The sequence below is a fragment of the Patiria miniata genome, unplaced genomic scaffold (genome assembly GCF_015706575.1).
Source record: "Patiria miniata isolate m_02_andy unplaced genomic scaffold, ASM1570657v1 HiC_scaffold_7, whole genome shotgun sequence".
In the NCBI taxonomy this organism is placed as follows: domain Eukaryota; kingdom Metazoa; phylum Echinodermata; class Asteroidea; order Valvatida; family Asterinidae; genus Patiria; species Patiria miniata.
The window spans coordinates 3693662-3714325 of NW_024037074.1; the positions used below are offsets into that span (position 1 = coordinate 3693662).

The following is a 20664-nucleotide window of genomic DNA, read 5'->3' on the forward strand; positions in this document are numbered from 1 at the left end:
ATCACAGAATGGTACCCTACCATCTATTTACGTATAGTTGATGATGGAACCAGTCTAAAATGGTAATCATGCCGTCTAGTGTATGTAAAGCCTAACCTCCGCGTTGGATGTCTTCGCATCCGATATACATACAAAAATAATGCATTTTGCAAGTGTAGGAACCAGACTATAATCATGGCCGACAACGCGAATTTCTAAAACGCGCAAGATTGAGAGACCAATCGTATTTGTTTTGTTTATTCATGTAAAGAAACAAATATACATATATCAGCTCTAGAAAGGCGTCTTATTGGTTAGACTTTTTGTAAGTATTCAAATAGTGTTAAGCATTGGTTACTGTGAAGAAATTAAAGGTACGACTTCGTCCATACACACATGATGATTGATGTGGAAAAATGAGGCTGTTCAACTGGAACATAGAGGGCGCTATTTAAATGCTTATTTGCAAAGATTCATGACTTCAATTTACAAAATTGCATTTTTGGGGATTTTGGGTATATTTTGTTAATTTATTTTTACTTATTCAATTAACTAGGTTTAAAATAAAATACAATTTTCATGGTCCGTGATCAGGTGGTGATCATGGATGGATTTTGGTCATCATGGTCAAGTTGTTGATGTTTTGTTTTGTTTGAACTTTTTTCCATGGTTTCACTTTTAGATTGCATGAGCTCCCGCTTTAAAAAAAAAAAAATAGCCTACATAAGCCGTTTTACGGATACTGCCATCTTTTTGATCGCATGGACATGGTAATCTCGGGCGTTTCACCAGAAATGTGTCCCATCATTGATCATGCTTAGGATACAACGGCATGATAGGACGTATTTCTAATCTATTGAAATGCTCCTGAGATATGATCATAAAGATGGCGGTATTCATGAAATGGCTTGAAAAAGTGTACAGCGGGAAATTTTGAAGTAAAGTGGAATCTCATTTCGCTAAGTAGAAATAGCTTTCTTTTACACAACAATTTTGCAGATCACCGATCCAGCACAATGGATGGCGGTGGGGGCACCGCCGTGGCAGCGCCACAGTCCAACCAGGGCTTTTTCCATCGTCCCAGGCTGCCGTACAGGGAGAAGAACCAGTTCTACAAGCACCACCACTACTACAACCGCATGCTGGGGGAGCAGGGCCCCAACAACGCCACCAACTTTGACGGGAAGCGCATGCGGAAGAGCATCACGCGGAAAACCGTGGACTATAACTCATCCGTCATCAAGTTGTTGGAGGTATGGGTAGACTGTCTAGAAATGCTGAGCTGAGTTCTTGCTTGATTTTAGACATTTAGTGCAAAAAAAAAAAGCAGTGTCGTGGGACTGAAGTCCATCACTCGGACTTGAGTGCATTTCCAACTTGAATAATAATAATAATAATAATAACGGAAATTTATACCGCGCCATTATCCGCCATAAATGACGCTCATGGCGCAAAAATGCGAGTTGCAATTCCAGTGACTTGGACTCGATTTGAGTCCAATCAGCAAAAGACTTGTGCTTGGACTCGATCATCATGCCTTAGGTTTTAGGCCAAAAAAAATTAAAATTCTGCTTCCGGTTTCCCTACCTACCCTATTCTGACAGCCCCTACCCTAATTTTTGTATGGAAAAAATGAGGGGAAAAAACACCCAAAACTATCAATTACTACCTTTTACCCTTGACTACACGCAGATGCCTCATTAGGATTGTATACAAAAAAATGCCCCCCCCCCAAATTTTCCCTACCTACCTGCCCTTTTTTCAAATGCCATGTAATCGGAGGCAGAACTACTTTGGGGGGGGGGGGGCCCTTAAGATTTTTTGACTGGCAAATTTTACCCAAAAATTACCTTTTAAAATACATTTTCCGATGTATATTTTCGAAAAGTAATGTAAACATACATGTCCATCATCAAGTACTGATGAAGTTTGGACTGCTTGTTTTATTTGCTAGTCTTTCTCACATTGTTTGTATGTTTTGGGACTCACTAGATATGACAACCCCAAAGTTTTGGACTAGCACCGAGAGTTGACATGCTTTGGTTCAAATTATTTTTAAAATATCAGAATTCTGTACTCTAAGTTTTTCTACAGTAAGCTCATTCTGTTTTTCATTGACTATAGTGCATGTGTGCTGGGTATGTCAAAAACATTGGTTCTCATATCTTGCTCAGAAGTGCAAATGATGAAAAATTTGTCCACCGAATTTCTGTGTGGTTTTCAAAGTAAACGTTCTGATGCACTAACAGTCCTCTGTCGATCTCCGAAGACATTAACATTTGTTTTTCAATTTAGGTTCACCGCAAAAAAAGACTGATTTGGAAGTTTGAACCAGTTTTGTGGATTGAACCCTCAAGCATGTTTTTGTCACGTATTTTTTTGTCGTCTAGTCTCGTATCTGGCAAAGAGATTCAAGGGATGTGCGTTGGATACAGCCTGACCCGACATACTCACATGAGGTATGTAGTTTATCAAAACCAGTGCTCCATTTTACTTCTATGTTCGTTCAATAATCGGAATATAACTGTATAATGTTAGATACATGTACTCGTGTATTTAGTGACATTTTAGATATAACACTTTTAACATGCAATTTTGATGTTTACGAGGCTTCGCTTCGCCCACTTGGCGCAGAAGTGTCTTCGCCGATTGTTACATGATTCACCCATAGCACGAGCTTTATTGGAAAGATTACATCAATGAAAATCACAGTTATATCACTTGTACATAGTTTGCCACCCTGCTTTTTTAAAAATAATACTTACTCTTTTCTCAGCTCTCGTTGCCGGAGACTTACTTGAATAACCCGATCAACGCCGTCACCACGCGGTTCGTCCGGACGTCCACCAACAAGATCCGTTGTCCTATCTTCTGTTGTGCTGTAAGTATTCTTCAAAAAAAATGTAGGCAGCAGTGATAAAAATGACAATGTGCTAATCATGCCGCCGCTGATTAAGCAGTTCTACATAGAACTCAATGGTTAGGAGTCACTTGTGGATGCTAGCAGATTTTGTCATTTATTTAGTCTGCGCACAAGTACCCCCCTCAACGTTTAAAAACAGAGAGTTTGGGGAGGCCAATTGAATGTTTATGCGAAGATGCTGTGCGTTTGCGCACATGATGAATAAAATGAGTCGACCCTACTTTGCGCCATACGTGCGGTGCGTTCCTGTTGAGCAGGAAGTAACCGTTGGACTCTGTTGGATTTAGCAGGGTAGTCCTGAGGAACCCTTGGCTTACTTGACCTGCAGATGATGACAACATTTACCTGCTGAACACATTATGTGGTTTCAAAGTAAACGTTCTGATGCAGAATAACCCTCCACCTTGTCATGTTCATTGACCAAGAGCTAAAATTTTGCCACCACGAACTTCGCAAGCGACTTTTCAAATAAAACTCAAAGCCTGTGTATCTGTGTTCTGAATACTCCAGTGGACGCCAGAGGGACGTAGGCTCGTGACGGGGGCATCGAGCGGCGAGTTCACCCTCTGGAATGGCCTCACCTTCAACTTTGAGACCATCCTCCAGGTAAGGAAAAAATCGCATTGGGGTTCATGCGTGAACAATAGGGGGCGATATGTCGCTGCAATTAGAGTCTGGTTTCCGGTATCTCTACCATGGTATAGACTTCCGAAAAGAGGGTGCTGGAACCAGTCAAGATGTCAGACTATTTACCTTGTGTAAGGCTGCGTCTGAATAACTGGTTTAAAAATGCTGTTTTTTATGTCTATTTTTAAAGAGAGGTGAATGAAGTTTATGTGAAATATGAGACCCATCATGTAGCACTTACACACGGGACCTATGGCTTTACATCCCATCCGAAGGACAAAGCAATAATGGTAAAGTGCCTTGCTCAAGAGCACAATCACCATGCACCAACGGTCAGGATTCAAACCCATGTACCACGGCACACGGGTCGAACACCACAACCATTGGACTACAGCTACCCACGATGTGCATCTATACCCAAAACGAAAGCATGGATAAACACGATGGAATTTATCAATCATGCTGCATGTACTGTGTTGTAAACCATTGTGATCGTGAACACAAGTTCTACTTTACATAAATGATCTCATGAATATGCATTGCCCCCCACACAGGCCCATGATTACCCGGTCCGGGCCATGACCTGGAGTCACAACGACCTCTGGCTGCTGACGGGTGACCATCTGGGCTACATCAAGTACTGGCAGTCCAACATGAACAACGTCAAGATGTACCAGGCACACAAGGACCAGCCCATCCGTGGTGCTAGGTAGGCCGTTGTCAACATAGTAAGGCGGTTGTAGGGTGAAATTCGGACTCTAATGAAAAAATGAAAAACGGACTCATTGGTCTTGTGTATGTAGCAGTGAAGATAATTAGGACGGTGTTAGCAAATGTGTGAAGGTTAGAGTCCATATAAGGTAAAAGATCAGATTTCATAGGAGTCCAAATGTCACTGGTAGTTTAGGATATCCATTTGGAAATGCAAGAGAGACAGGCTGGTCTCGAAATTTGAGTACACAAATGGGGAGTACTACTATACTTATTAACCAAAAGTCATTGATATTTTTCGTGTTCTTTGGGGTTTAACAATAAACTAATATAATTAAACTGATAAGGAAAGAAGTAAAAACTCGCTTTGAAAACAAAAAAACAAAGATAGCGGTACTTACTCATCATTTCGGTCAAAAAGGAGAAAATGATAGTTGGAAAAATCCTTGAAACGAAGGATTTGGAAATCAGTTGTAGAAAGTGTCGTTAATGTTACTTTACATGTCTTATCCGTGCCACAGCTTTTCGCCGACCGACACCAAGGTCACAACATGTGCAGATGACGGGACGGTTCGGATCTTTGATTTTGTCCGATGCCATGAAGAACGTGTGCTTAGAGGTAAGTATTGTTCTTGGTTAGCAGACTTGAATCCTAAGTGCTGATTCCAATACACAGCATGAACAGTGAAAGATTTAACCATTTTGCACGGTCTGTATTGAACCAGGAATGTCGTGCTCTGTTTTTTTATGTAATGCTTGAGTTTCGTGTTTTAAGGTGTGTGTGATGTTAGTTTTGTCTTGAATTCCAGATTAAAAAACACTTTAATTTAGGTTTTGCATTTGACCAGCATCACCTTGTAGGCATTGTATACTTGGTGCCTTCCGCAGGCTTGCAAGAGTCGGTTCACTAGCTTGCTTGGCTGGGAATCGAACCCATTACCTCCGGTTTACTAGTGCAGACGACTCACCACTCGACCACTGAGCTTGCTGAGGTTGGCTGGCCAGTTCAGATCTCATGTTGAAGGGGCTGCCACAATCAGTTAATATTTCAAATTGTTTGTGTCGGGGAGATGTAAATTTGATATTAAGTTTTGCCCATCACCACTGTTATTTCATTGGACTTTTTAGTGAGTTACGATGGACACAACAGTAAGGGGGTAAAGTCTTTGGAAAGACCCAAATTTACTCATTCTTAACAGCACCATACTATTGTGCCTGTCATATCTCAGGCAGGCTAATCAGTAATAGGCAGTCTTTCGTTACAAAATAGTCCAAAACTCTTTGATGTCTTCAACAGGTCACGGTGCAGAGGTCAAGTGCGTTGACTGGCACCCCCAGAAGGGCCTGGTGGTCTCAGGCAGCAAGGACAGCCAGCAGCCCATCAAGCTGTGGGACCCCCGCGCCAACAACCCCCTGGCCACCCTCCACGCCCACAAGAGCACCGTCATGGCCGTCAAGTTCAACCAGAATGGCAACTGGCTCCTGACCGCCTCCCGGGACCACGTCTGCAAGCTCTTTGACATCCGGACCATGAAGGAGATGTACACGTTCCGGGGCCACAAGAAGGAGGCCACGGGTAGGTCAAAGGTTACACTGTTGTATCACGATACAAGTGGCCTCATAAAAAAAAATACACATTCCGGGGCCACAAGGAGGAGGCCACGGGTAGGTCAAAGGAACATCATAAATGTACTGATGAAAATTCATGTTTCAGGGCCTCAGAAAGAAGTGGTTGTATACACAGTTGCTGTTTTCAATGCTACAACGGTATTCTTAGTTCATACATGTTCAGGGGCCACAGAGGCAGATAATAATGAGGTCAAACTTCCTACAATACAAATTTAGATGTTGTGAGTAGTCAAAATTAGGATGTTTGTATGTATGGGAATAATTAGCATGTGACCTCAACTACTTGTTCTGCAGTCTGCCTTGAAACTTCTAGTTAATGTCTATGGGGAGACTCATGCACATTATTGATTAAAACAGTCGTCACATTACATAACATGCCATTTTGTTGTGTCCCTTATAGCCATATCCTGGCATCCGATTCACGAGACTATGTTTGCCAGCGGCGGTTCTGATGGATCCCTCCTCTTCTGGGAAGTAGGGTAAGTTCTTTGCCCATATGGGCTGCCACATGGTACCTGTCTGATTAAATACGCTGTTAGGCCCCCCCAAAAAATATTTGGTCTCTGGTCAGACCAAAGTTCCGGAATTGGCGCGGCGACGCTGCTTTTTTTTTTTTTTTCTTCAAGCTTGGATTGTACAGACAAGGTGGGGTACTATTTTGCTTTTTTGGTGTCCTCATGTACATTGGTGTCCTTCATAATTTGCTTTGGTGCTCTCAATCATTTGACGTGGTGCAATTTCCCATTCCTTGGTGCTCTTTGTTAAAAAAAAATTGAGGAGGTGCGGCAATAGAGGCAAAATCGACGCGCGCGCTGACCAGAGACCGATTTATTGGGTTTTTTTGGCCTTACATACTGTTAAGCAACCTGCAAGAGACTTTTTGAAAACGCTGTCTTGCTTAACAGTTCCATGCGGTAATCCAACACCACTGATCACTATAATACTGACAGCATAGCACCAACTGCCCTGCACAAAAACAGTGAAGCCGCCATGAATCACTTTTTTAGACCCCCCAATATGGCCGCCCCTGCTACACATTACTGAGATAACAGAAGGGAAGGATCAAAGATTGAAGCGCAGGTGTGTAAAGGTTTTAGCCTCCTAAGATGGCGTCCTAGTGACTTCAGCCCATTCCAGTCAGTATAAAGTGACAAGGGATAAATACATTCAGTGTTTAATTCTCCTTCAACTTTGTGTCCAGGAATTCGAAGGAGGTCGCAAGCGTTGAGACGGCGCACGACAGCATCGTCTGGAGTCTAGCCTGGCATCCGCTCGGTCACATCCTAGCCTCAGCGTCCAACGATCACACAACGTGAGTACACACATTCTCCGTAGTTGTGGGGAACCACCCACCTGAGACCAATTTCAAGTCGCTGCTAAGCACAAAAATTTGCTTGGCACAAAAAAAGTCTGGCTTCAGGTTACCAGCCAAAACTCCACGTGATGTATATTGCTCGTGATAAGTATTCAGCTGTTGTTTGCTTAGCATGAAAATCACATGGAGTTGTGGCGGATAACCTGCTTTTATAAGCCAGACTTTTTTTGTGCTAAGCAAATTTTTATGCTTAGCAGTGCCGTGAAATTGGGCCCTGATGAGCAATGGTTATTAGGGGGATCTTTGATTCTGTAGTGCGTTTTAACAAAATATCTTCACTTAAATATGAAATAAGGGGCCTACGCCCATTGCATTTTCTTGTAATTGTATTTTAGCACATAGTGCATGGATGATGGCTGCATGTATTCTCGATGTATGACCCACAGACCGCGTGGTTTCATTGTTATAATTGTGGTATTTTGTTCTCCAGGAAATTTTGGACCAGGAATAGACCTGGCGACCGAATGAGGGATCGCTACAACTTGAACATGTTACCCATCGGAACGTCCGAAGAAATGTTGGAATTTGGTATGATGACATTTTTGTTCTCCCTATTTTCTGTATGTGTAGTTGCCAAATTGGAAAAAATAAGGATCATGACCAATACATTTATGAAGTCGAGTCCATCGCAAGTCTAGTCACAAGTAAACTCAAAAGTCCACTCACAAGTCCAGTCACAAGTAACATTGGATGAACAATAACAAAGGAATGCCTTTGTCAATGGTCATTTGAATAGCTTATGACATGATTTGGGACTGGACGTCTTGTGATAAACTCATGAGGATATGCAGGGACTTGTGATAGACTCTACTACATACTGGACCAATACTTCAAATTTACAGGCTACATTCCCACACTAAAGTTCCGGTTAGTTTTACTTTCTTACCCACAAAAGTTGATGTCAAATTACATTCAAACAGAACCAGCATAGGCTAAAAAAAAAAAAGACCTCTCGAATCTGCCTAGATTCGTAGTTGAATTCAATATAGGGTTTTGCCCTTCGTCAACGTATTTTATAAACAGTGCATACTCAATGTTGTTCCATGCATCTGTGAAAAGAAAAATCACAAACCACCAGGGTGGGACTTCAACCCACGCCCTCCAACTTCCTATGCAGGTGTCTTTACCACTCAACCACCGAGCTTGGCTGGTTTGAATCTGAAATGGCAGCGGGCACCGAATCAAACTAGGCATAAGGTGGGATTGAATTATTGAGATTTCTTTTCCCTCGACAGACGACGATACCTCCGCTTTGCCTGCCATCCCGGGCATGGGACTGGAGCACGGTCTGCCAGATCACCTTAAGAAGCCAGAGGAAGGGGTCATCGGTGAGTCATTTCACGGAAACAAATAAATGTGAACATTCTTGAACTCAAAAGACAGCACAAACAGGCTTGAGATCCTTCAGACTTTGGTCTGAAATCAGACCTTTTTGAATCTCAGAAAAAGCATTTTCAGTATAGACTGGGACGTCATACCAACGGACAAGCGACAGGCAACCCAAACAGAAAACAAGAAGTGACAAGGACTTGAGAAAGGGAGTATTAAGACATTCCGTGTCACAAATTGCACGTTGCATTCATGTGACTTTGACTTTAACTTGGGTTTCTCCACAGTGGCGTATTTGAGAGGCAGAGATGACACTTTTCCGATATTAATCGGAAATCCGACTTTTTCAAAAAAAATTCCAAAATTCTGGATGGCAAGGAGAGCACAAAAGATAAATTTCATTTGCGGTGTTTGGAAGAAGATGATAATGCCGAATTGTTTCCCACCTATCTTAGTGGAGATGTTGTCTTGGACTTTTTCCTCGACTTTCTCCATGTTCTCAAGTAAGAAGTGAACTTCTTTGATGACAAGTCAGTGACCTTAATTTAGGCTTTTCAATTTTATGGAAACACTGAATATTTTTCACACGGTCAATTTTGTTTGGATTTAACATAAAAACAGGAGGCGATGTCCGGAAATTGGGCACAAAGATTATTGTACATACATGCCCGTATTGTTATGTGTAACTGCGACGCAGCCCAGATTTCGGACTCAGATTTTTCTTTTTTTTTCGATTTTTTTCCCTTAGTCCATTTTCATCTCTGGAGAGGTAATCATGAGAGACAGATGCAAAACTGGCCAGGAAGCTAGAGTTATTAAATGTTTGTTTTTGTTGTTTTTTTCTCCTTCTCTGCAGAGGAGGAAGAACTGGCGTTGGATACCTCCATCCCCGGCCTGGAATCCTCGGTGGAGGAGCTGGCCAAACTCAAGCCCCAGCCCCAGCGCAAAGTGCCCTACGCCAAGCCCATCCCGGCCGACTTCCAGCGCCAGTGGGACAAGACCAAGGCGCCCGGTATAGCTCCGCAGCAGACCGAGTCATCCGAGGACGATAAATCTGGGAACGAAGAGGCTAAAGGGACCGGAGATGAAAGTAGGGGTTTTCATCAAATATATCGCCCTTGCCATGAAATATATCATCCTGGTCGTGAATTATATCACCCTTGTCATGAAATATATATCACCCTTGTCATGAAATATATCACCCTTGTCATGAAATATATCACCCTTGTCATGAAATATATCACCCTTGTCATGAAATGTATCACCCTCATCATGAAATATATCACCCTCATCATGAAATATATCACCCCTTGTTATCAAATATATCCCCCCTTGTCGTCAAACATATCACCCTTGTCATCGAATATTTCAACCTTGCCATCAAATATATGACCGCTGTCATCAAATATATTACCCTTGTTGTCAAATATATGACCCTTGTCTTCAAATCACGAACAGCCATCTTAAATGCTGTTATTAACCTCGTCCAAGATGTTTAGTTTATTTAAAACGTTGGGCAGCTACGTCAAGTTTCGTGTAATCGATCGTAAGTTGATTGCGCAGCTGCGCAATTTGTTGCGTAAGTCCTACGCATGGCTGCTGCTCACCAAACATATTTCTTTTGCTTTTTTCCCTTCTGCAGCCAAGAAGATGGAAATGATTGTGAAGAACTCGGGCGTGGCCATCGCTCAGGCTCATCAAGCTGTCCTGAATGCCATGAAGAATGCCAAGGAGAACGGCGGACAGCGTCCCCTCCCGGGAATGATGATGGGCCCGCCAGGAGCTCCCTCCATGGGTCCAGTACCTGGCATGATGATGGATGGATCCCCTGGGCCTGCAGGTCGAGGCAGACCCCCTGGGGGAGGCGGACCCCCGGGGATGATGGGCGGGCCCCCCGGGATGATGGGCGGGCCACCAGGGAGAGACGGGCCCCCCGGGATGGGCGGGCCCCCCGGGATGGGCGGACCTCCCGGGATGGGAGGACCTCCCGGGATGAGCGGACCTCCCGGGATGGGCGGACCTCAGGAAATGATACCAAATGAAGAGGGAGGAGCCAAGAGTAAACCAGGTATCCCCTCCCTCATGGGGATACGCCTGAATGGCCCCAGTGCTAAACCGCCCGGCCCGGAAGGTCAGCCGCCGGAGATTGGTGTGCCACACCCCAACCGTTCCCAGGAAATGATGGACGTGCAGGAAGATGGAGCTCCTGGCCTGGATTTCTCGTCTCATGCCCTACCCCTGCCACTCCCGGGGGACAACGCAGACTTTCCAGGTTCCTCAGGCCAGGACAGAGACCGACGGGATTTCCGCGAACCAAGAGACGAGGATCTTCGCGGGGATGTTGACCTCCGCCAGGGCTTTACCGACGTGGATATGAGGCAGCAGTTTCATGACCCGCCCCCGCCCAAAAGATTTGAGGGGAGATTCGACCGTGGAGAAAGCCCCCCGGAGGGATGGGGCAGTAGAATGGCACCGAGGGACGGACCGCATCAGGACCTCGACATGAGGCACATGGATGCCAGAATCGGACCTAGGGGGGACGACACAAGGGATTTGCCCTTTGAGGACACCAGGAGGTCCAGATCAGTGGACAGACAAGATCTGGGCGATCCTCGAAGACGAGAGGAGTCACCAGGCATGAGACGAGATGATTTCATGGATGAAGACTTACGACAGCCTCCAGGGAGGTTCCCTCGTGGGGGTCCTCCTGGAGGTCCTCCCGGAGGCAGGCCATGGAGACGAGAGGATTCATCCGAGGAAGATCCCTTCGGAGGATTTGACCCCGGCCGGGAACCGGGACAATCGAGGGGTGGCTTCCAAGAAAGGGGCGGGTTCGGATTACACGATGAAGATATGAGGGGTGGGACGAGGGGTCGGTTTGGCCGGGATGAGCCATTTGACCCAGACTTCCACCCCAAAGGATTACTACCGCACCCGGGCGACGACGGACCGCCGATTCCCCGCACAAGACCCCTGCTCGGTGATCACGATGAGCGGGGAAACTTCCCCGATGGCAACGATATGAAAAGAACTTGGAACGAGGGGCCTGGAGATGGCCGAGACATGGAAGAACGTGAACAGTTTGGAAATTTCGGTGGGCCTGCCGGCCCAGGCCGCGGACAGGGCAACATGTGGAGGGGAGGGCGGGGGGACATGAGAGGCGGGGGACCTGGCATGAGGGGCAGAGGGGATCCGGGGATGAGGGGCAGCCCTACTGGATTCAGGGGGGCGTTTCGTGGTGGAATGGGACGGGGAGGTATGGGAAGAGGTGGTATGGGTAGAGGGGGCCCAGGCTGGTAGGGAAAGGTCACAAGTCAATTAAGGGTCTTTCTTCAGGGTTCAAGACCCCAACTAGAGCTCATAGAGTTCATTGCCAATTTACCCTCGCACACTAGGGAGGTCTCAAAATCAAGTCTTATAAAAAGGATATGAAGACCCTTCATGTAGGTACTCTTGTTTGACTTTCCAAAGGCCAGAACTCTTCCTTCTGAACTGTTCCGGCCGCAACATGTTCACAACTAAATCTGGTACATACTTCTACCTCTTTTGGGCGAGAATTTTAATGTGTAATTCATGTTCCATTCAAACATCATTTTTTTGTGGACTAGGATTATTTTCAGAGCGGATGTTGAGTTCATGAAACAATGAACCAATCTTCTAGACTCCTCAGGCTCGATATTTGGGAGAGCATTAAAAAGTACAGTGGGGTACCAAAACTTTTATATATGGGGCAACGGCAAACATTGAGGTTTGCGCAATTTGACACTGTTGATGCAGTGGTAGTGTGTATTCTTAAAAGGTAGAGTAGATCATTTGCAGCTATGCAAAAGGTAACTGACAAAATTATTGTTGAAAAGCATAAGTTGTTTTAAAGATAGTAATGGCAATGAACTCCCTGTGAAGTTATTCTTTCTGGCATGCCGTCATTTTGAAGAAAACAATAAAAGAATGCCAATTTTCCAAATTTGGAAATTTCTGGTAGTACTTGGTTTGTAATTCGGCGAATCCGTGAATGGGTGCTCACAAAACAAGCATTGACATGATGCACACGCATTTGCTATTATTGGTCAGTTCTGTGCAAATTGGCTAAATGAGAACGTGTCCCGGATGCTGATTTCGGGCGCAATTAAAAAACGTGACTCTGCAACTTTGAATCGAAATTTAGATCCTAGAATATTTTCTTGAAATATATGGCATTCACTGAGCTAAAAGTGCATCAGGTTAGTTGTTGAGCACCCGTCTTTAGACTTTGAGCACTTTTGTTGCTTCCAACGAAAAACATAAACAAATGACAAATGATCTACTCTACCTTTAAAAGAGTTGAACACGGAGGTCAATCTTGCAAAAATGAGATCCGATGGCCTTTTTGCGGCCAAGTATGTGAAGGAGGGCCGCATTATTTTTGGGGATTACCCTGTCACGGTGGGTCATAAAAGAATGCTTTGGAAGTTATTGTTATTCTTATTTTTATTATTAGTTTCTGGTACTGAAACCAAGGATTCCTCAAAAGTGCCCTAGGCACTGCAGCTCGCAAGCCTGAAGAAACCTGTAGAGAGAAGACAGTGAGAAGAAATTATAGTTTTAGAGATGGGAGGAAAAGCCCAGAAGAATATTCTTGGGGAAAACCCACAGAATCAGGTAGGACTGAAAACCCAATCCACTTATTTGCCCAGGCGGGATTCGAACCGGGGTCACAACGGTGGAAGGCCAGGAAAGTACTGCTTTGCCAACCTGACTCCCCCAAAGTTCATTCCAAAGTCTGTGAAGGTAGTTATCAGTTACCTCGATGGTCTACTTGTTTTAATATTTGTGTGACTTTTTGGGGGTTATTTCTTTTTCTGTTCAAAATTAGTATTTGAAGTGCTATCTGAAAGGAATTGTGGATTGGATTTCCAATCCTCCAGAGTTCCTTGTATGTAAAGTTTAATAGTAATTGGGAAAAAAATACAAATTGTACAAAAAAAAACACTATTCATTGATTTGTACAGTGTACGACTTTCTAATAACGGTTATTTTTTTTCGAGTAGATGTACATGTCACGTGTATTGTATTATTAACCTTCACTTTGTGGATATGTACGAACATTAAAAAAGGCGAAAGTAATCATTGTTACTTCAATCTGCCGTTGCTTTTTGTTGTTTTGTGTGAGGGTGTTCCATTCATTCAAACATCATTCATATTTCATGGCCTCGCAAAGAATATCTCGAATGCTTTTTGAAAATGAAAGTTTTTTTTTTCTCGGCATTATTTTGCATGAATGGAGCATGGTGCGCCAACTGGCATCTTATTCATGGCGTGTTGCACTTTCGTTGTTTTTCCCGTAGATGTATGAAGCCACTTATGAATAATGCCGTTATTTCATAGAATTACAGCAAGACATCTGGGTACTGTATTTTTTCTTCTTTTTCCCCTTCAGTAAAAATTATCGATGAAGTTGGAGCAAAAAAATTGACTGCCGTTCTTTTAAATTCTTGAATTGCAACTACATGTAATTGCCTTAATAATAACAATGATGTGATGTCATTGTTCTTTTCTCCTGAATAAACATAACTTCCTCCATTAACGAGGTCAACAATGATGTACAAAGGCCTTCATTCGAGCAATAAAGAAGAATTCTTGGAGGAGGTTAAGTAGGTTAATACACTCAGTAGCGCGCCGTTCGTGGGTGATGAACTGCCCACGAACGGTGCGCTCATGTATTGTAATTTACGTAACAAACGATCCATGACACGTTGACCAATCATTGCCACGATTAATTTCCGACACGTCTGCACAACAGTGACAAAATGCGTGCATTTGCGTATGATGTGCGCAGCTAGCACATGCAGTGTAGCATTGGTAAGGTGCATGTTACGTTGGTCCTGTTCACAGTGGGCAGGGTTTAATGGAATGGTCTAAAATAAAGCGGGGGGGGGGGGGGAATTCTCTGCACATTGAATACATGTACTCCATTATGACGAGAACTTAGTCAAAACTGAACGACTCGACAATAAAAGCAAAATTATTTTGAACTCGAAATCATTTTGAAAGAAGTTTAATACAGCAACTGTATTTACAACATTTTAATATTTACAAAGCTGTGACACTAATAATAATCAGTGGGGAATTTTTTTATAAACATCATCTGTTAAAAACAGCTTTTCTACAATATAATGACATTGAAGTAGTTATGCAAGAAATAAAGGTATCAATGTTTAAGAACCATGCCCAAAAGCCATGCATCATTACGTTACGCTTTGTTATACATGCGTGCTTTCTTATGGGAGCCAGGTTGGGACGAGAGATCCCATATGAAAGCGCATATGTAAGCAAAGCGTGAAGTCACAATGATTCAGGTCCATTTGCTGATACATGTATTCGTATTTTCGGACCGAAAGGATGTTACCGAACTTTCATGCTGTTTGATCTTGTTTCCCCCTACTGTGGCCCAAGGCCCGGCCCCTTTGATGCTCCAGTGCTTTGACCTGCTTGAAGCGCAATGAAATTTCAGCAGCACATGTATTGCTGTCACCGAGATTGAAATGGATCGCAAGAATTCATCGTCATACATGCTTGTTACTTTGTGCCCCCCCCCCCACTGCAATGGTCTGCCGCACCCCCAGGTAACCACTTACATCCTCAATGAGCGTCATGGTATTACACATGAATTTTCAAGAGGAATTTCTTAACCCGTTAGTCCGTGTACCACCCAAGCATCCCTACCTATTACTCCCTGTTCCGTCCCAGCACTGTATGGTTCATAGATTCATTTCAGGAATAAATATGATGCGCAGCCGAATCTCTTCAATACAAACTCTGTTACAACCACCTCCTGGGTATAGTGAACATAAAGCCTCAGTTCTGGCCGTGAATTTATGTGAACAACGAATAGGACCGGCACTCTTCTTAATACAAAATTCGAATAGAACAAACATTTTGGCTTTGTCCGGCAGAGTTTGTATTGCGGAGTGTCAACTGTATACAGTGTAGTGCGGATGCTAATAGGTTCATCCATGCATTGTTGGACATTTTCTGGTACCCTCCCCTTCCTTGCCTCTCAACCCCCCCCCCCCCTCCACCCCACCACAAGCAACACCACTCAAGCCTCAGTGAGGTCGTCGTCGAAGTACAGGTGGATGGCCGGCAGGAACTCGTCATCGTTCATGCTGAGCTTGTAGAACTCCTGGTCCTCGTCCATGACCTGGTTCTGCTCCAGCGTCTTGGCCATGTCCAGGTTGACGCCGTTGTACTTCCAGGTGTAGCTGGCCGCGTGCTGGTTCCACTTCAGGTAGCGGTCCAAGATCTCCGACATGATCTCCTCCGAGCAAACCTGAGGGGGGAAATAACCGTTTAATAGGGCATGTTGACTGGAGACCTGTACTCTATTTCCCTGTACTCAATTTGGCCAGGTTTTCAAGTACATGTACATGTACACGCAGAATGCAGCTCCTGTGTGCGCACGTTTATATTTAAATTCAGCTGACCCCATGTAAGAGGTCATTAGGACACTTACACGCTCTCCCTTCTCTGACTCAATATTCAGTCATTTTCTAATTTCGAGTCCAAAGTGTGACATTTTCCCTATTCCTGTTACCTCTGAACTGTTTTAATTTGCCGCGCAAGTATCATTTAAAATGAGTTTGAACTTATGTTCAATTTATCGATTCTTCAGGGAGTAAATGATGTAATACATTGAACTACAAGTGGTAACTGCTTAAACTAAATCCCACAAGCTACTTCAGGCAATCAAGTGGGGGATCAGGTTGGCATAGCGGTTCTTTCCTCGCCTTCCACCACTGTGACCGGGGTTCGAATCCCGCCTGGGCCAATATGTGGATTGGAGTTTCCAGTCCCTACCTGATTCCATGGGTTCCCCTAGAATATCATTCTGGGGTCATCTCTCGTCATTAAAAAGTGTAATTTCCTTCCACATCTTCTACCAAGGGATCCCACTGGAAATACGTTGTGAGACTTTCGTGGGCTACCCGGCCAATTGCCGAATAATTACAAAGAAAGAACGTAATGAATGGACTCCATCATGTTTAACTTATGACTTTAGCAGTGAAATGTCAAAACATTGATTAGCACTTTGTAACAGAACCCTCGACTGATTTGCTGCATAAATTACTTTGGACTAGTGAGATGTATTCTCATCCAAACACCCCCCCCCCAAAAAAAGAACAATTTGAGTGAAATTATCCCATAGTTTAATATTTAGGGCCTGAAACTTTCCCCGAGTTTGGAACTCACTTCGATGATGTGTTCTTGTGACGTCAGCGTGTTGATGATCTTGATGTAGCGCGTCTTGGCGGACAGGATCCCGATGCAGAAAGTGTCGTTCTTCCACCACGGCCGGCCAAAGTCGTTGGCCCAGTCCGTGCGGGGGCAGGGCGGGGGGATGTGCACGAACCGCCCGTGTGGAGTGTACGGGAACTCACAACCAGTGGTCGGGTCAACGTGGGTTCGAATCTGGGTTGGTCACAAGAAAAGAAAAATTGGAAAAAGAAGGGGATTTATCACTTATGAATCACTTTCTTCATTTATAATACTGGATTTCCAATTTGATTTATAACTAGGAAGTTTTAGGACTATTTTTCTTTTTGATGTAGACAAAGGTTCTCAAATATGTAAAATATTTGGTATTCAAAAACACAATTGGGAAAGATTTACATATAAGAAGTTCACTCAACACCCTGTGTACAAACCCTATGAGATTGGACTGAAAAATTGTAAGTGTTTTCTAAGAAAATGCTTGTATTTTCTCACTGCTCAAATTGACTTTGAGGACATGAAATTGCTATATGGGGGCTTGTTAGTCAATACCGAGGAAAATTAGTGAACTTCTTATATGGAAATCTTTCCCACAATTGACCTATCGCGGTAGAATCGCGTCAACGCAACTTGTGAAATAATGTCCAATTACATGATATACAAACGGACGCGGAACGCCCAACATCTGAGACAAACAAAACTTAGTGTACAAAAACTGCACAGGGTTGTCTTAGGGGCGTGGCTAACTCGCAAACGGCGATAGGTCAATTGCTACAAAGCAAGTATAATGCACCTTACTTCATGACAATATTTCAAGCATTTACCCAAAATTGTAATTTAAAACTTGTTTTATCTAAAAAATAATGTCACTTTTTTTCTTCATGGTTTTACCTCTTTGGTTTTCTTATCAAACCAATGCGAAATATCTTTGCCGGCAGAGGCTATGACTGGCTTCAGAAGTACATCACCTGCAATAGAAAACGAGAAATATTGACAAAATGTTGAGTGGTGACATTAGGGATGAGGCTAATCAGAACTGGCTTAACTGTATTTCTTTTAGGCTTGTGTTTAACAAAAACGGAGTGGCTATTGTTATGGCAGCCATAACGAGATTTTCGAATTCTATCGTTACAGTACTGCAAAATCACCATTGGAAATCTACTATAGGGCTTACATCACGTCCAACCAGAACGCTTTGGTAGCTTGAGTGGTTACGTGTTGGACTACTGTGCCGGGGATGTGGGTTCGAAATCGCTGCCGTGTCGCTCAATTGTTTTTTTCTTTTTCTTTTTTTTTCTAGTTTTCTTTACTTTCATGTTTTTAATCAAATCGTTCTAAGTAGATTTCATTTTCTTCTTCGTAATCTGTGGCTTTGGAGGATTTTCTTTAAAAGGGAAATCTATCTAACGCTATTAGATCTACCGCAATTCTCGGTGGAGTGGCCCTGTATTCTATAGGACTACATTTTTGTTGAGAATTTCCTCGCAAAGGACGGGAGGGCGCGCTTGTGACGGGTCACTTGAGCCGTGGAGGCGCGGAACCTTAGAGCCTTGGAGTCGCGGGCCGGTAGAGGGCGCAATTCTCCGAGGTAGGTCGACTGTGGCTCCACGCAGCCATACGGAGGCACGGATATAGAGTGGAGTGGCCCTGTATTCTATAGGACTACATTTTTGTTGAGAATTTCCTCGCAAAGGACGTGAGGGCGCGCTTGTAACGGGTCTTCTCAAAGGACGGGAGGGCGCGCTTGTGATGGGTTACTGAGCCGTGGAGCCTTGGAGTCGCGGGCCGGTAGAGGGCGCAATTCTCGGAGGTAGGTCGACTGCGGCTCCACGCACCCATACAGAGGCGCGGATATAGAGTTGAGTGGCCCTGTATTCTATAGTTGTGCCTCAGTCGATCATAATGCAATGAAGACGTCGTCCAACCTGGGCTAGAAATCCGGGAACCAGACGGTTCCGTTACGATAGCAATTGAACATCGCATTACGGCTAGGCCTAGTACCATAACAAAATCAGAATCAAATCATAACATAAGGGGAAGTAAAAAAAAAACCTTTCTCGTCCCCGCCCGCTTCCTTTTTGGAGGCCGCCTGGATTTTTATATTATTTTATATTTTTGCAAAATGCAGTAAAAAAAAAACACAGAAAAAGTCCACAAATTCAAAGGAAAATAAATACTTGCGAAATATGTGAACAATACAACTCTACTGTAGGCCTAAATATGTTTAGTTTTCTTGTCCAACTTGTCTTTCATTTTAAAAGTGTCTTTGAACAGTGAAAACACTAAGCCTCTAACTTCGACTAGGACTAAGCCTAAGGGTTGCAGGAAATTTTTAAATGGCGACCATCTTATAAAAAAAAATTAAAAAGCCCCTCTTCCTCCTTTTTTCAAAAACCCGGACGAGAAACATGTTTTTTTTTATTCGGCTTAATCAGTTTTGTGCTGTCGCATACGCTAAGAACTTAGGACACACTTAAAATACGATATAGGCCTATGTCTGGACAAATATGGGTTAAAATTGTTTATTTCAGTAATTTTCACATTACCCTATAGGCTACAATTGCACCCAAATTTTCATTCGTTTTTTTTTTTTTCACTCACCTGTATAATCGTCACAAAGTGGTGTCAAATCATAGACTTTTCCTAAAAATGACACCCAAAGGTCTTTCAGTGTATTATGCACCGAAACTTCGTTAGGTGTGTAATATTTGGGGCGCATTTTGGACGGTTTTAAAGACGATTTTGATAATTTTTCAGCACACCGCTTCTGTTGGAATACAGGTCAACTCGTACGCGAACCAACTCGTACGCGACCAACTCGTACGCGGGTCAATTCGTACGCGAACCGACTCGTACGCGGACCGACTCGTACGCGGACCGACTCGTACGCGGACCAACTCGTACGCGGACCAACTCGTACGCGTGAGTTTAGACGATTGGTTTAGCTCACATGGACAGATGAAATTAGGTTCGGTACGGTAGGTCGGCATAACTTTACCTTTTCTGAAAGGTTGAGATTTTCAAATTAAGTGTAGTTGATTTTGAATCCGCCAGTGCTACTTACATTCGCGATTTTTTAGAGAAGAATTCTGCGTTTGTTTTTTTTTTTTACAAGTTCGCTTGATTGATTGGGAAGTTGTCTTCGCGATAACCAGTATGATTGGTTCCCGCCGCACCGCGCATTGTATAAAGAATGACGTGACAAGGCTACAGGTATGCACAAAACGATACAACACTCGTCTAACTACAAAAATCATTTACTTTATTATCATCATTTACGGGTTCACTCCCAGTCACACACAACGGTCACAAATTGAACTACGGACTACCCATCACACTATTCCCAAATTCTTCCCAACCATGCCAACCCAATCCTCGAAACCACTCCTAAAACGGCCCCCGTACGAGTTGGTTCGCGTACGAGTTGGTTCGCGTACGAGTTGGCTCGCGTACGAGTTGGCTCGCGTACGAGTTGGCACGCGTACGAGTTGGTTCGCGTACGAGTTGTCTCGCGTACGAGTTGACCAATCCGCGTACGAGTTGACTCGCGTACGAGTTGGTTCGCGTACGAGTTGACCTGTTTCCTTCTGTTGCCAAGCAAGTTGCTACGAGTGTAGGTCTGTATGAAACCTAGGCGTATACTCTCCTTCCTGTGTGCAATCAAACGCAATATATCGCAACTTTCTCGAGGTCCGGGGTGCCGACTATTATGAAAAGCCTAATGTAACATGTACTTATTTTTGGAATTTATCAACATATTCCAACAAAACTATCACATTTTGGTCATATTAGATTTTTCCGTACATTTACCCCAAACTGAAATATTGTTATGCATTATTTT

At 43.7% G+C, this 20664-nt stretch overlaps 2 protein-coding genes across 2 annotated transcripts; one reads left to right on the top strand and one right to left on the bottom strand.

Annotated features, from left to right (window-relative positions):
* The first annotated feature begins 135 nt into the window (after positions 1 to 135).
* LOC119745567 (pre-mRNA 3' end processing protein WDR33-like) lies at positions 136 to 12438 on the top strand. The gene is made up of 14 exons (XM_038222016.1): positions 136 to 304; positions 979 to 1232; positions 2370 to 2438; positions 2756 to 2860; positions 3413 to 3508; positions 4084 to 4238; positions 4762 to 4859; positions 5538 to 5816; positions 6270 to 6348; positions 7071 to 7181; positions 7675 to 7772; positions 8480 to 8572; positions 9430 to 9663; positions 10216 to 12438. Exons 2-14 carry the CDS (start codon positions 996 to 998, stop codon positions 11871 to 11873), a joined length of 3312 nt encoding a protein of 1103 aa, XP_038077944.1. The 5' UTR covers positions 136 to 304; positions 979 to 995; the 3' UTR covers positions 11874 to 12438.
* A 2153-nt stretch (positions 12439 to 14591) lies between these two features.
* Positions 14592 to 20496, bottom strand: LOC119745334 (cytochrome b5 domain-containing protein 1-like). Its single transcript, XM_038221624.1, has 5 exons — positions 20408 to 20496; positions 19425 to 19587; positions 17715 to 17791; positions 16803 to 17021; positions 14592 to 15882 (listed from the first exon to the last, which is right to left on the bottom strand). The coding sequence occupies exons 2-5, from the start codon at positions 19540 to 19542 to the stop codon at positions 15652 to 15654; spliced, it is 645 nt and encodes a 214-aa protein (XP_038077552.1). The 5' UTR covers positions 19543 to 19587; positions 20408 to 20496; the 3' UTR covers positions 14592 to 15651.
* Between the last annotated feature and the right edge of the window lie 168 nt (positions 20497 to 20664).

Bases quoted from the DNA above. Each gene is read 5' to 3' on its own strand.
- LOC119745567 (XM_038222016.1), top strand. From the start codon at position 996: ATGGATGGCGGTGGGGGCACCGCCGTGGCAGCGCCACAGTCCAACCAG. The intron at 3,509-4,083 runs GTAAGGAAAAAA...CCCCCCACACAG, and splicing joins ACTTTGAGACCATCCTCCAG to GCCCATGATTACCCGGTCCG. The intron at 8,573-9,429 runs GTGAGTCATTTC...CCTTCTCTGCAG, and splicing joins GCCAGAGGAAGGGGTCATCG to AGGAGGAAGAACTGGCGTTG.
- LOC119745334 (XM_038221624.1), bottom strand. From the start codon at position 19,542: ATGCGCCCCAAATATTACACACCTAACGAAGTTTCGGTGCATAATACA. The intron at 17,792-19,424 runs GTGAGTGAAAAA...TTTCTATTGCAG, and splicing joins ACTTTGTGACGATTATACAG to GTGATGTACTTCTGAAGCCA. The intron at 15,883-16,802 runs GTGAGTTCCAAA...TTCCCCCCTCAG, and splicing joins CACAAGAACACATCATCGAA to GTTTGCTCGGAGGAGATCAT.